General features: G+C 39.5%; 1 protein-coding gene across 28 annotated transcripts in view; it reads left to right on the top strand.

Annotated features, from left to right (window-relative positions):
* ABI2 (abl interactor 2) overlaps nt 1–11,876 on the top strand; it is a 114,302-nt gene extending 102,426 nt beyond the window's left edge. For all 28 annotated transcript variants that reach the window (XM_064373137.1, XM_012446010.3, XM_064373136.1 and 25 more), the window contains one exon: nt 6,871–11,876. In XM_064373137.1, the coding sequence (XP_064229207.1) occupies nt 6,871–6,984 (114 nt within the window). In that variant the 3' untranslated portion in view covers nt 6,985–11,876. The remainder of the gene's footprint in view (nt 1–6,870) is intronic.
* Nucleotides 11,877–14,302: the final 2,426 nt, after the last annotated feature.

Genomic DNA, 14,302 nt, shown 5'->3' with positions numbered 1-14,302 from the left:
CTTAACCCTGCCTGTATATTAGAGTCACCTGAGGAGCATTTAATATGTCTAGACCTCCATACCCATTAAATCAGAATCTCTGGAAGTAGGACCCAGGCATCAAACTTTTTAAAAGTTCCTCAGGTGATTCCAAGGTTGAGAACCACTGCCATAGGAAAAGGTTTATTGTAATCATTGATCACTGCTCCTGCTAGTCAAGTGGGGATAATGTATGTAAGTATGCATCTTGGTTCAACTTGAGAACAGATATTTTCATGTATTATTATGTGCCTGGCATAATACAAGACTTATTACATATGTAAAGTTGTCTCCCCATTTTGCAAACTAGGAAATTGAAGTTCAAAGATAACTTAAAATGTTATAGAATGTAGCAGACAGTGTTACACTGTTACAGAAAAGACTGTGTCATAATAGTTACTATAAAAGAAGCTAATATTTATATATTTACCATGTACAAGGCCATGTGCTATGTATTTTATGTGGATTGCCTTGTTTAATATAATAATGCTTTGGGCCAGGCCCGGTGGCCTCAGGCCTGTAATCCCAGCACTTTGGGAGGCTAAGGCGGGCGGATCACCTGAGGTCAGGAGTTCGAAACCAGCCTGACTAAACGTGGAGAAACCCCGTCTCTACTAAAAAGACAAAATTAGCCCGACATGGTGGACATGCCTGTAATCCCAGCTACTCGGGAGGCAGGAGAATTGCTTGAACCCCGGAAGTGGAGGTTGCAGTGAGCTGAGATTGTGCCATTGCACCCCAGCCTGGGCAACAAGAGCGAAACTCTGTCTCCAAAAAAAAAAAAAGCCTTGAAATGTTAGCTCTATTATAATTCCCATTATATTGTTGAATAAAAAGAAGCCTAGGAAAGTTAAGTATATACTGTAAACTGTAATAGTGTTAGAATTGGGATTTGACTAGGTGGTTTAACTGTAGAGCCCACACTCTGAACCATTGTCCTAAACTTGAGCTCTGGCATCTGGTAGACCTAGGATTGTCTTGGCTTTACAGTTTATGAGCATTAAGTTCTCCCTGGGAACTTCTTCTTTACTGCCCATTTTATATCTCTTTTATAAAGCCATCTGTTCTTTTGTTCTTCTGGTTCAGTGATACAACTTTTAGCTAAAAGTATAAATGATATATAGGAATTGTCAGATAACATTTCTGTCTTCACAAGACTGATAGTCCCTTATCTGGTTCATCTTCGTACCTCTTAAAGTCAGCATGGATGCTCTATTAATGGTTGTTAAAAAATAAATAGTGCCATTAATTCTTTTGGGGGGATTCCTAGAAAGCTTCTCAGAGGACATGGCATTTGTGGTGCCTTGAAGGATGAATAGGAGTTTCTCAGGGAGAGAAGAGAGAAAGGAGAAGGGTCTTTCAAGCTGAAGGAATCCCCTGAGTGAGAGAGCATGGCTCTTTGGGGCAGAGCAGTGTCCAGTGCCTGAGGGCGGGGGTGGGTTGTAGGGAGAGAGAGTGATATGAGCACACAAAGGAAGTAAGTTGTAATTAGGTGGTGTGTGGCCAGGAATTACCATGCCAAGGTGTTGGATTTAAAAAAAAATATGGCAGTGGAGGATTTTAAGAAGGTTAATGATAATATCTCATGTACTTATGTAACTTTTTTTTGAGATACCTGATAATAGTATATCATGCATTGGAGAGGGAAAGTAGGAGTTGTAAAGACCATTTTGGATAAATTTTGAAGCAAGAGATAAGGGCCTCGACCGAGGTAGTGGTGCTGAAAACATTGTTCACATAAATAAGCAGATGCAAATAGGATTTTTCACATGGCATTGTCACTCCACTTTTTAAAATACTTCAGAGTTAATTGCCAAAAATCAAATAACCTATCTTCAAAAATCATGTTTGATGATGTATCATCAAGGTCTTTTCTTACTTATTAAAAACAAAGGAATGGAGCCACCTGACTTGCAAATGCATTAGGTTACTCAGTCGGTGGAGTGATTCTTTTAATGCCAACACCATTCTTTTGAATGGTCCCTTTGGCACTCAGTGTTTTGTACTTTTTTAAGACAGTCCACCACTGTACTTTTTTTAAGTAGAAGGACAAAAAAATAAAACTTTTATGACTTCTTGACTGAAGGTATGATCTCAAGCATATCAATTTTAGGAAGCCGTACTTATAAGATTAGAAAATCTAGAAAGACAGCTAGGTGCCTGTGGTGGGTCATGCCTGTAATCCTAGCACTTTGGGAGGCTGAGGCTGGCAGATTGCTTGAGACCAGCCTGGGCAACATGGCAATACCCCCATCTCTACAAAAAATGGAAAAATTAGCCAGGCATGCCTGTAGTTCCAGCTACTCTGGAGGCTGAGGTGGGAGGATCACCTGAGTCCAGGAGTTTGAAGGCTACAGTGAGCTGTGATTACACCACTGCACTCCTACCTGGGCAATAGAGTAAGACCCTGTCTCAAGAAAATCTCTAGGGTCTTTATAAAACTATCTGCTACCCATACTGCTTTCTAAGCAGGTTTTCTAAATCTTCAGGTACCCTGAGTCATAAATGTACTCCATTTTAAAGATGGGTACACTAGGGTAGTGACCATGATGATGGAGAGAAGTGTTGGGATTTGAGAGATTTAAGAGGTAGAATTAACAGGACTTGAGGGTGTGGGGGAAGCTGAGTGAGTAAGGGGAAGGCAAAGATGACTCCTAGTTTCCTGGCTTCACATAAACTTAAAGAGTAATAAGAGAACTGAGAAAAGACACTGTCATGGAAGCCATGGAGGAAAATGTCAAGAAGGGGCCATAGGTAGTCATCATGGCCAAACACTACAGGAACATTAGGAAAAGAACTGGGAAGAGACTCAAAAGTAGAAGGCCGTTTTTTTTCAAGTCATAGTTTCATTAGAGAGGTAGGGGCAGAAGGAATATGGCGTTAGTTAAGCAGCATTATTTTCATAGAAACAGCATCTCCAGTAGGTTCAAAACATTTCTTAGAATGCACTGTTAAGTGGTTTAACCAACTCTTCATTCATAGTGTCCAGGTTAACTTTGCTATACCTCAGGGCAGGTTATAACATAAATTCCAAAGTATGTTAAATGAAGTTTTGCTGACTTAGGATAAACTTTTCATTTGCCATATAAATGGTGTCAACTCACAATATGTAATTTAATACAAACAACATATTGAAATGGATAATCTTGCTAGCATTCTGATTTTTCCAGTGGCTTGCCGGTTTAGGGTACTTAATTGCTAGGCGTGGTTGCTAATGCCCTACAATATTTGGTGGTCAGTCTTTTTAGTTCAGATCGTCACTTCTATGTAACAGTCTCCTTTTGGACCTTTTGTTGTATGTTGTTACTTTAATATCACGTTATTTTTTCCCCCAATATGTATTTAAGTTATATTTATTACTGCCTCTGTAGTTGAATAATGTAGAATGTAGATGTATTTGGAAATATCCAAAAAGCTAGGCCTTGTGTTGGATAATAGGGTTACGCAGAGATGAATAAGTGATGGGTTCTTACCTCCAGGAGTTTATAGTGTAGAGAGTTTTATGTTTAGATTGCTGTTCTTTGTTTCAATTTACTTATTTTATGAGAGAGAAGATAATCTGGGTCCTTCCTTCCTTTCTTTTTTTTTTTTTTTGAGATGGAGTCTCACTGTGTTACCAAGGCTGGAGTGCAGTGGCAGGATCTCGGCTCACTGCATCCTCCACCTCCTGGGTTCAAGTGATTCTCCTGCCTCAGCCTCCTGAATAGCTGACTACAGGTGCCTGCCACCACACTGGCTAATTTTTGTATTTTTAGTAGAGGTGGGGTTTCACCATATTGGCCAGGCTGGTCTCAAACTTCTGACCTCGTGATCTGCCCGCCTCTGCCTCCCAAAGTGCTGGGATTACAGGCGTGAGCCACCACACTCAGCCCAGTCTGAGTCCTTTTCTAATGGTATGGTACCATTATTCTTTATCTTTTACTCTGCAGCATACTTCATATAAAATTATAGGATTAAAATTAGAAGGCCGAGCATGGTGTATATTTTTCCCTGGAGTGAAAAATGAATATTCTTTTAAAAATTCTTTAAATTTTTTTAAAAAAATTACTTATTATGTGTTGTAGAGACAGGGTCTTGTTCTGTCACCTGGGCTGGAGTCAGTAGTGCATTCACTGCTCACTGTAGCCTCAACCTCCTGGCCTCAAGCGATTCTCCTGCTTCAGCCTCCCAAGTAGCTAGGACCATAGACTTGCACCACCATGCCTGGCTAATTTATTGTTTCTGTTTTTTAGCGACAGGGTTTTGCTATGTTGCCAAGGCTGGTCTTGAACTCATGGCCTCAAGAGATTCTCCTGCCTTGGCCTCCCAAAGTTCTGGGATTATAGGTGTGAGCCCCAGTGCTCAGCCAGAAAATGAATATTCTTAACAGCTTATTTCTGATTTTTTAAAAAGTTAATTTTAAAATAGTGAATACTAATTTTGGCAAAAGAAAAAATGTTGAACAGTTGTTAAAACTCTCAGCTCCATACCATTATAAACAGTCTCTGGAATCATGTTCAGTGTAAATTCTACCTAATCCATTTTCTACTTTTGATTTGTTTTGAGACAAATCTTCCTCTGTTACCCAGGCTAGAGTGCAGTGGGACAATCACGGCTTACTGCAGCCTCAACTTTGCTGAGCTCAGGTGATTCTCTCAAGTAGCTGGGATCACAGGCACACGCCACCATGCCTGGCTAATTTTTTTTTTGTTTTTTTTTTTTTGTTGTTGTTCTTGTTGTTTTTGTAGAGATAGCGTTTTGCAATGTTGCTCAGGCTGGCAGTTTCTACATTTTAAAGAAGAAAATGAATGTACATAGAGCTTACTAACTTTCCACTTGTAAACATCTCTGTTACAACAGGCTTCATATTTTCTTCTGAATTACTTTTCATGGGTTTGCATTTCTTTTTTTTTTTCTTTTTTTTTTGAGACAGAGTCTCTCTCCGTTGCCCAAGCTGGAGTGAAGTGGTGTGATACTGGCTCACTGCAACTGCCTCCTCCTGGGTTCAAGCGATTCTGCTGCCTCAGCCCCTTGAGTAGCTGGGATTATAGGCGCCCACCACCATGCCCAGCTAATTTGTGTATTTTTAGTAGAGGCAGGGTTTCACCATGTTGGCCAGGTTGGTCTTGAACTTCTGACCTCAGCGATCTGCCTGCCTTGGCCTCCCAAAGTGCTGGGATTACAGGCATGAGCCACCATGCCCAGCCAAGAGTTTGAGTTTCTTTAAGCATCAGCAATGTTATCTTTCCTTAAAAAAAAAGTAGAAAATACTGGGTTGACTAGAAATGCTAAATATTCTAAATTGTATTTTCTTCTTTTGTATTTTCTTATATTTAAACTTGTATGCCATTTACATTTGATTGTGTTCAGGCATTTGGTTGTATATTGAGAAATGCATGCTGATCTCTTCCTAGCAAGGATCCTCTATTTTCTGGCCGGGTGCAGATGACTCACTACTGTAATGTCAGCACTTTGGGAGGCCAAGGCAAGTGGATCACCTGAGGTCAGAAGTTCAAGACCAGCCTGGCTAACATAGCAGAAACCTGTCTCTACTAAAAATATAAAAATTAGCTGGGCATGGTGGCATGAGCCTGTAATCCCAGCTACTCAGGATGCTGAGGCAGGAGAATCACTTGAACCTGGGAGGCAGAGGTTGCAGTGAGCTGAAATGGTGCCACTGCACTCCAGCCTGGGTGTTAAGATTGAGACTGTCTCAGAAAAAAAAAAAAAATTCCGGTGTTCCTACTATATCACTCTAATGGAAAATATTCACAATTTAAGGAAGCTATTTAATTTTTATTAAAACAGGCCAGAAACAAATTATCTTTAACTAGGGCACATTTCATTATATCAAAAGTCCTTGTTGTGGTTTGTTTCCCATTTATTTACATGAGGTATAAGGTCACAAGAGAAACTAACAAAGACAGTATATTTGTCTCAGAACAATGGATAGATGGAGATTTCACTGAGTGGTATAAAAAAGGTATAGGAGATGAAGAGGTTGGAGCAAAGGATAACTCTTCAAGTGGATTTGAGCAAGTTACAGGGTATCCCAATATAACTGAACTGTTGAAGTTGATATAATACTTCGGAACCAGAGATTATCTGGTTGAAATAAGGTAACAGTTGAAATAACCACTGAGATAGTGACTGAAAGAGCCAAGTTACCAAGTGATTTAAGCAATGAAAATCACAGGAGAGCTTATAGGTATCTTGGTTTTCTTGGCACTTTTAGTCTGTTATTGTGGTTATATTAAATTGCTTGACATAATGCAGCATATGTTTTGAAAGAATATATGTAGCAGACTCCCATCATTCATACATTTAACTTGGGGAAATTCAACCACCATTCTACTTAGTGAAGAGGCATAGGCTCCAGAGAGTTAGAGGAAGAAGACAGAAATCTGCTGTTCATTAGTCTGTCTGGTTTCTCACTTGTCTCTCATAGTGTATCTCATTGCACTAGTATAATTCTAAGGTAAAGAAAAGCTTTTTTTTTTTTTAAACCACAATATGGTATCTCAACACAAGCTCAGATGAAGAAACAGCCATCTTTCTTGATTCTAGGATTGTGTATCTCTTTAATGAGGTACTTTCCCGTAGGCTCTTGAAAAGTAATCAAAAGCACATTTGATTAAATGTGCTTTTTCACTGTTTGTACTCAATGTAAAACCTAACATCCGTAGAAGATGGAATGTCATTGTATATGACTGGGTATTACTTAGAAAAAAAGACATTTTGGTTGGTGTTTAGAAAGTCACCATGAATGAGTGCTACAGGATTTGGGAAGGGATAGATATTCACCTGCTTGGTTCTATCATTCTAGGAATATTATTCTCTTTCACATCGTGTTTTGTTTTTCTTCCCTCCCAGTTGTGGCAATTTATGACTATACAAAAGACAAGGAAGATGAGCTGTCCTTTCAGGAAGGAGCCATTATTTATGTCATCAAGAAGAATGACGATGGTTGGTATGAGGGAGTTATGAATGGAGTGACTGGGCTTTTTCCTGGGAATTATGTTGAGTCTATCATGCATTATTCTGAGTAGAGCTCAGCAGGGATGTGCTTGCCTCACAGGAATAGTCAGGTCTTCCCAGATTATCTGAAGGCCCTGGAGATTCCACTCCAGTAAAGTGGAATGAAGGATACAAATGATAAAAATTACACTTTTTTTTGGTTTATCACCCAGTATTAAAAACAAAAAAAGCAAGCTGAGTCTGAACAAATGGATCTTTCTGCCATCATTTGTACTATGCTGAGTTGTCTGGATTGAAATAAAGTGACCATTTTTTGTATATGTCAGAGGTGTAACAACATTAACTGTGTAGCCAAAACAAAATCAGATTAAGACTGATTCAGAAAAATCTGGGATCTTTCTCAGGAATACTGTATGCCCTTGGGATTTCTCCTCCTACAGAATCTGTGGCATTGGATGTTCTTCATTGCCTGTGCTAAGGGGTTAACCTGATGGCCCAGTTGGTACCCTGCCCCTCCTTTTCTTCCACTTGTATGAAGAGGAGGGAACCAATATTTAAATATCACACTTAACCATTTTTACTATTATTTCAGATGGCTTTTTTCTTCTGTAACACTGTAAATTCTGCATTCTCTCAGCACTTGAGTGCACCAGACGAGTGCATGGTGAACTCTCTTGCATCCCTTCATATTTTTGTTTGTGGATTATAAGGATGATGAAATGTGAAAGTCTCCCAACATTCTGAGGGTGGCAAACGATTGCCACCATTTGATTTTAATGTGCTGCTGCATGAGACTGCACTGTTGCTAATGGCCCGTGTACCCAGATGTGAAGTATGGTAGGCTGGTTCACGTGTGGAGGTGGGTGTCTGAAGGTCCTTAAGGTTCTGAAGGGACTGAACTGTCGAAATGCTCTTAGCAGGCATCCCAAACCCTTGCCGTCGGTGCTGTTTTGAGGAGTAGATCTTGGAGTTCAGACCAACTATGATGATCACTTCTTTCACTATTTAGAAAATCGTATTCTACTTTGGAAGAGAATAGTGGTTATTTTCAAGTCTCTTGACAGTCACTGGGAATAAAAGGTTTGTTAATGTGCTCTCTGGATGTGATTAATGGCCAGTATTAGTTGCTGCTGTATCATTGACTCACTTAGCTGCAGAAAAGGTAGTACTCTCCTGATTTTGTATTATTGGACACTTAAGTAGCTGCTTTTAGTCAGAATTTAAACCTGTCTCAGACTAAGAATATCATGAATAAGATTAATAGGCCAAAATACGTATCTAATCACATTGATAAAAATTAATATAACTTTGATACAAACAATAAAATAAATTTCCCCATCTGTACAATAAATACAGCTTCAGAATCAATGGAGTTTGTAGGGCAGATGGCTTTAACCTTCACTACTGTAGTCAGTATAGGAAATATTGAAAAAATCCAGGAGGGCTTGCCTCTTTGTAGGTGGTTACTGTGATGGTGGGCCAGCCCTATTCAGGCCCAGAGTTGCTAACATGGGCTCTACTCAGTCCCAGTGACTTGGCCAGAATAGAGCTTTGCCAAGTAACTTCCCTGTGCTAGGTGAAAGAGGAAAAGCAATAGCTGCATATATTTCAAACGAGGTCTTGAACAAGTTCAGAAAGAGGAACTTGATTGAAAAATGAACAAGTGTAGTAGTGTGTGAGGAAATTCAGAATGATGTAGGCAGAAGTTAATATTCCACTTGTAAATGTTATCTGAGCATAAAACAAGAGCATTTAACTGAGACCCTGCTATAGAGTCTTTATTAAGACCTTTTTGTTTTAAGGTTGTTTTTAACAACGCATTTCAAGTTACAATAGCTGTTTTTCTTTTAGATTTTCCCAACACTTTGTATTTGTTAGCTTTCATTAACTTGCCTCCTGTATACATTCCACTTCTTGCTTTTTTAAGGTCATTTCTCCATCCTTTATTCCTTGTTTTCCTGCAGTGTAATGGCCCTGAATGTCCTCTGAGCCTTTAGCTCCATTATGGACCCAAACTAAACTATACTCGGATAGGTTAAGCTCTCCTTAGTGTACTGGTCTATAAATAGAAAAACTGTTTTGAAATTAGATGTTCCCCTTATTTATTTAAACAGCTTTTTGCTGAGAAAGCTTAGTGGATTAATGAGGCAGAGGGTGTTTTGAAATCCACTAAGTAGTTCCCACAGGCTGGGTGTGGTGGCACACACCTGTAATTCCAGCACTTTGGGAGGCTGAGGTGGGCGGATCACGAGGTCAAGAGATTGAGACCATCCTGGCCAACATGGTGAAACTACAGCTCTACTAAAAATACAAAAATTAGCTGGGTGTGGTGGCAAGCACGTGTAGTCCCAGCTCCTCAGGAGGCTGAGGCAGGAGAATCGCTTGAACCCAGGAGGCAGAGGTTGCAGTGAGCCGAGATCATGCCACTGCACTCCAGCCTGGTGACAGAGTGAGACTCTGTCTCAAAAACAAACAAAAAAGTAGTTCCCACAGCTCACCACTACAGCAGAGAAGACAACTGTGCAGAAAACAGAGTTGGTGGCGGTCAGCAGGAATGCAGCTGGCCTGTTGGACCCCTGCTGGATGGGGGAGTGCAGAAGACACTGAAGTCCTTTTATACTGAAGACCTGTGGTTGGGAGCAGGGGGAAGTCCATGGGTCTGCTGATTTTTTTTCCCCTATTTAGTACTAATGTGTGTATGATCTTTGTTTTACAAACAATACCTGTTGGATTTTCTGCATACTTAAAAATTTTTGTACAGTTTTGAATTCTATAGATTGTCTTGGAAGGATACTGTGTGATGACAGGCTAGGCGCACAGTAATTGGAGACTTTTAATGTATGTAATATTTCATAGATTGCATGCTATTAATAGTCTGTGAGGGTAGTATTTTTTGTTTTATTGTAAGTTCCCCTCATTTATCTTTTTATAAATTAAAAGGTGGTGTTAGGAATTCCAAATGAATGCAGAAAAATCTTCCATGCTGTGTAATAATAATGTAACACATGATTCAGGTCCAAAAGCTGACCGATAAAGCAACCATGTTGTCAGGATAGAGGAAATCTAATGGGAGAGGGGTTCTTCCCTCCTAAAGTTTGTGGGACCAGTCCCTTAAAAAAAAAAATGAATAGTTGTCTTTTTGTCATATTAGTAATCAAAAGTCCATGGGGATATGAATGAAAATACTTTTTCTTGTTGTCTTTGACCTTATGGCCAAGGCAGTAAATCAAACAAAAATAGTGCCAATGTGTCAAAATCTACATCTGATTCAGCCTGCCGTTTGGAATAAATATGAATCTTTTAAGCTATCTTGTTTAGTATTTTCCATCATTGAGCTACTTCCTATCTCCCTCAGAGGCACCTGCTGTTCCCATTTTAGAGTTGACAATGGCCTGCTAATTTTGCTATGTCCCTAAAAGTTACTGGGTGTGAGACATTTTCATCCCCTCCTTTTTCTTACTACTGGTGTTTATTATTTGGCTAGAGAATATTTTATGCATCTTTACTGTGATGTGTGTAATATAGCTGCACTCCTTGGCAGTTTTTGTTGAAGGTAACTACTTTAAGATTTTTTTTCTCTTTGAAAGGCATCAAAATGATGGTAGTTTGCTTTTATCTTTTTGTGTTCATTTTCTTTTAGTAGGTGACCTTTCTGCATTTAAGAACTGTGTTTATTTTTTACTACCTTTTCTTTTCTCCTTTGTGGAGAGAGCATGTTATGTCCTGAAGGTGACCTTTGCCTTTGAAAAAGGTTTGATTGAGGAATTCCCAGGTGACTTACAATTCTTTGAAAAGAATGGGATCTGTTCACTTCTGGACTTTTTGGCCAGGAACTCCTGATTGGTGTTAAGGTGATAATTTCCCCCATATGATTTATTTAGAATCACAGAATTTGAGCTAGATGAGATTTTTAAAATTCTGGTTGTCTCATTTGACTGATGAATTAAGTTTTATTCTTCATGTTAACAGCTAGTAACAGCAGAGTTCTCACTCAGTGGTCAATTTTCTGCTGCACCGCAACTGTCTTAACTGAATGTGCTGTATTTTTCTTTAAAAGTTAAGAGTTTTATTTGATGTTTTTGAGAATATACTTGAAAAGGTATGCCATGTTTTGATAAATACTATCAGAGTTGTGTAAAGGCATGTACTAACTAACTGCAACCTTAGTGAAAATAATCTTCATTTTTACCCCTCCTAAAACTACACTCAGTATAAACACTTTCCCATAAGGTGTGTTTGGTAGGAATGTTATATTAATTCAACACTGGCAGGAGCACAGCACAGCAGCCTTATTGGAGAGAGCTTTATAAAAGTGATTAAATGGGGAGGCATCGAGCTCATTACTTTTGTTTACTTTGTGCTGACCTTTGTTCCTATTTGGTTGAGACTCTCATTCTAAAAAAAAAAAAAAAAATACAACGAAACAACAGGGCCTAGCTGTGTATAAATGATCCTTGCTGAATATCTTAAGGTTTTTTGTAAAAAAAAAAAAAAAAAGAAAAAGAAAAAAGAAAAACCAAAAAAAAGCTTATTTTCACATTAAAATGAAATCTGTTTTGCAACTTAAGAATTCTATGGAAAAAGTTTTTATCATATTTTGTGTCCATGCACATTTTTCTTAAAAAAATGGCTTACAAAAAAGAATGTAAACAATTTGTGATCTGGCCAGTTGTGCTTTTTTAGCTCCCAGAGGGAGAGTTGGTGATACTATGAGTGAGTTGAGTAAAAACCATCCAGGAGAACTTGAGGGAGCAGTCTGTTGCCAGTAATGTTCCTTGTGTGCCATTAAACCACCTCCAGATGAGTGGAGGAACATCACTTTTTAATTTTTTAATTGTATTTGGAATTGTTGCCGTGTACTAAGAACTTGACCTAAATAAAATCCCACAAAGTAAAGTATATTCAAATGTCTTGTTAACTTATTTATATAAACAAACAACCTCTTTTTCTAAGGTGGTACCTGAGTTTACACATTAGGGATAATCTTTCACTTTCCTGTTGCTCTAAACCAGAGAGCTACTTTTTACTACTGAAGTCTTTTTAGCCTTCAGATATTTAAAATGTTGAGCTTTAAATTTGACCTCTGAAGTTTTTCCCATCAAGACAGCTGCTCTTAATTAAGAACTTTCTAATCCTGCTTTGCTTCACTTGAACCTGGGTTTTCTTACCACTTTCCTCCACATCTAATTGTTAATATTTCCAATTCTGTACTTTTTTTTAAAAAAAAAACACTGACGATGGGTGGTGGTGTTGACTAAAAATTATTGCAGACTGGTCAGAAGTGAGAGTCTAAAAGACAGACCACTAGCTAGCCAGTGCTTTGTTGCTATAAGAGCCTAATTTATAAATAATTATTTTCTGGGGGATGATCCAAGATGGCCGAATAGGAACAGCTCTGGAATGCAGTTCCCAGCAAGAATGCAGAGGGCAAGTGATCACCGCATTTCCAAATGAATTTTTACTGCCCACAGACTAGAAGATTCCTGGGCAGAAAAGTGCCAGGACTCTCAAGCACGTCTGTTTCAGCCAGCCCAGTGGTTCTCCGCACAAAAACAAATCTGGGTGCCGTTTCAACTGGCGTCTGGAATGCCTGGGAGACAGAATTGCCCATTCAACTGAAAAAGGGGGCTGAAAAAGGGAGCCAGGTGATCTGGCTCGGTGGGTCCCATCCCCATAAAAACAAGCAATCTGAAATGCTCTGGATTGAGAGTCACAGCAAACACAGCTGGACCTGGGATGGAGGCAGACTGCCATTACCGAGGCAGTTCTAACTATACCTCTATAAACAAAACCACAAGGAAGTTCACAAAGCAGCTGGGCAGAGACTACAGCAGCTCAGCAATGCCTCTGCTGGCAGACTGTGACTAAGCTACCTCCACGCTGGGAAAGGCATCTCTGAAAAAAGGTGGCAGCATGTCAGGAAGTTAACTAATAAAACCCCACCTTCACAGGACAGAGCACATGGGGAAAAAGTGGTTATGAGCTCTGCTGCAGCAGACTTCTTAAATGTACCTGTCAGCAAAACAGAACAATGGAGCTCACAGCTGAGCACTTGAGCTCCTGTAAGGAACAGACTGTCTCCTCAAGCAGCTCCCCGACCCCCGTATATCCAAAGAGACACCTCATAAAGGAACCCTCAGGCTGGTATCCTTCTGGGACAAAGATAACAGAAGCAGCAACTGGTAGCAATCCTTACTGCAGCCGCTGCAGGTGATCCCGAGGCAAACAGGGTCTGGAGTGGACTTCCAGCAGTCCTAAAGCAGAGGAGCCTGTTAGAAGGAAAACTAAAAAAGAAATAACTTCATCATCAACAGAAAGGACCTCCACTCAGAGATCCCATCTGAAAGTCACCACTACAAAGACCACAGGTAGATAAATCCACAAAGATGGGAAGAAACCAGCACAAAAAGGATGAAAACACCCAAAACCAAAACACTTCTCCTCCAAGGGATCATAACTCCTCACCAGCAAGGGAACAAGGCTGGATGGAGAATGAGTCTGATGAAACAGGCTTCAGGAAGTGGGTAATAACAAACTTCTCTGAGCTAAAACAACATGTTCTAACTCAATGCAAAGAAACTAAGAGCCTTGAAAAAGTTTGACGAAATGCTAACAAGAATAAACAGCTTAGACAAGAATATAAATGAACTGATGGAGCTGAAAAATAACACGAGAACTTTGCGAAGCATACACAAGTTTCAATAGCCAAATCAACCAAGCAGAAGAAAGGATATCAGAGATTGAAGATGAACTCAATGAAACAAAATGAGAAGGCAAGATTAGAGAAAAAAGTGAAATATGAACAAAGTCTCCAAGAAATATGGGATCAACCAAGCAGAAGAAAGGATATCAGAGATTGAAGATGAACTCAATGAAACAAAATGAGAAGGCAAGATTAGAGAAAAAAGTGAAATATGAACAAAGTCTCCAAGAAATATGGGATTATGTGAAAAGACCTAATTTACATTTGATAGGTGTACCTGAATGTGACGGAGAGAATGAATTCAAGCTGGAAAACACTCTTCAGGATATCCAGGAGAACTTCCCCAACATAGCAAGGCAGGCCAGTATTCAAGTCCAGGAAATACAGAGAACACCACAAAGATATTCCTCAAGAAGAGCAACCCCAAGGCACATAATCATCAGATTCACCAGGGTTGAAATGAAAGAAAAAATGCTAAGGGCAGCCAGAGAGAAAGCTCAGGTTACCCACAAAGGGAAGCCCATCAGACTCACAGCAGATCTCTCAGCAGAAAACCTACAAGCCAGAAGAGAGTGGGGGTCAATATTCAACATCCTTAAAGAAAAGGCCTTTCAACCTAGAATT

Source organism: Aotus nancymaae, unplaced genomic scaffold (genome assembly GCF_030222135.1).
Source record: "Aotus nancymaae isolate 86718 unplaced genomic scaffold, 86718_ANA_hifiasm-v0.15.2.pri h1tg000008l, whole genome shotgun sequence".
NCBI classification, from domain to species: domain Eukaryota; kingdom Metazoa; phylum Chordata; class Mammalia; order Primates; family Aotidae; genus Aotus; species Aotus nancymaae.
This window is presented reverse-complemented; position numbering and strand designations above follow the sequence as displayed.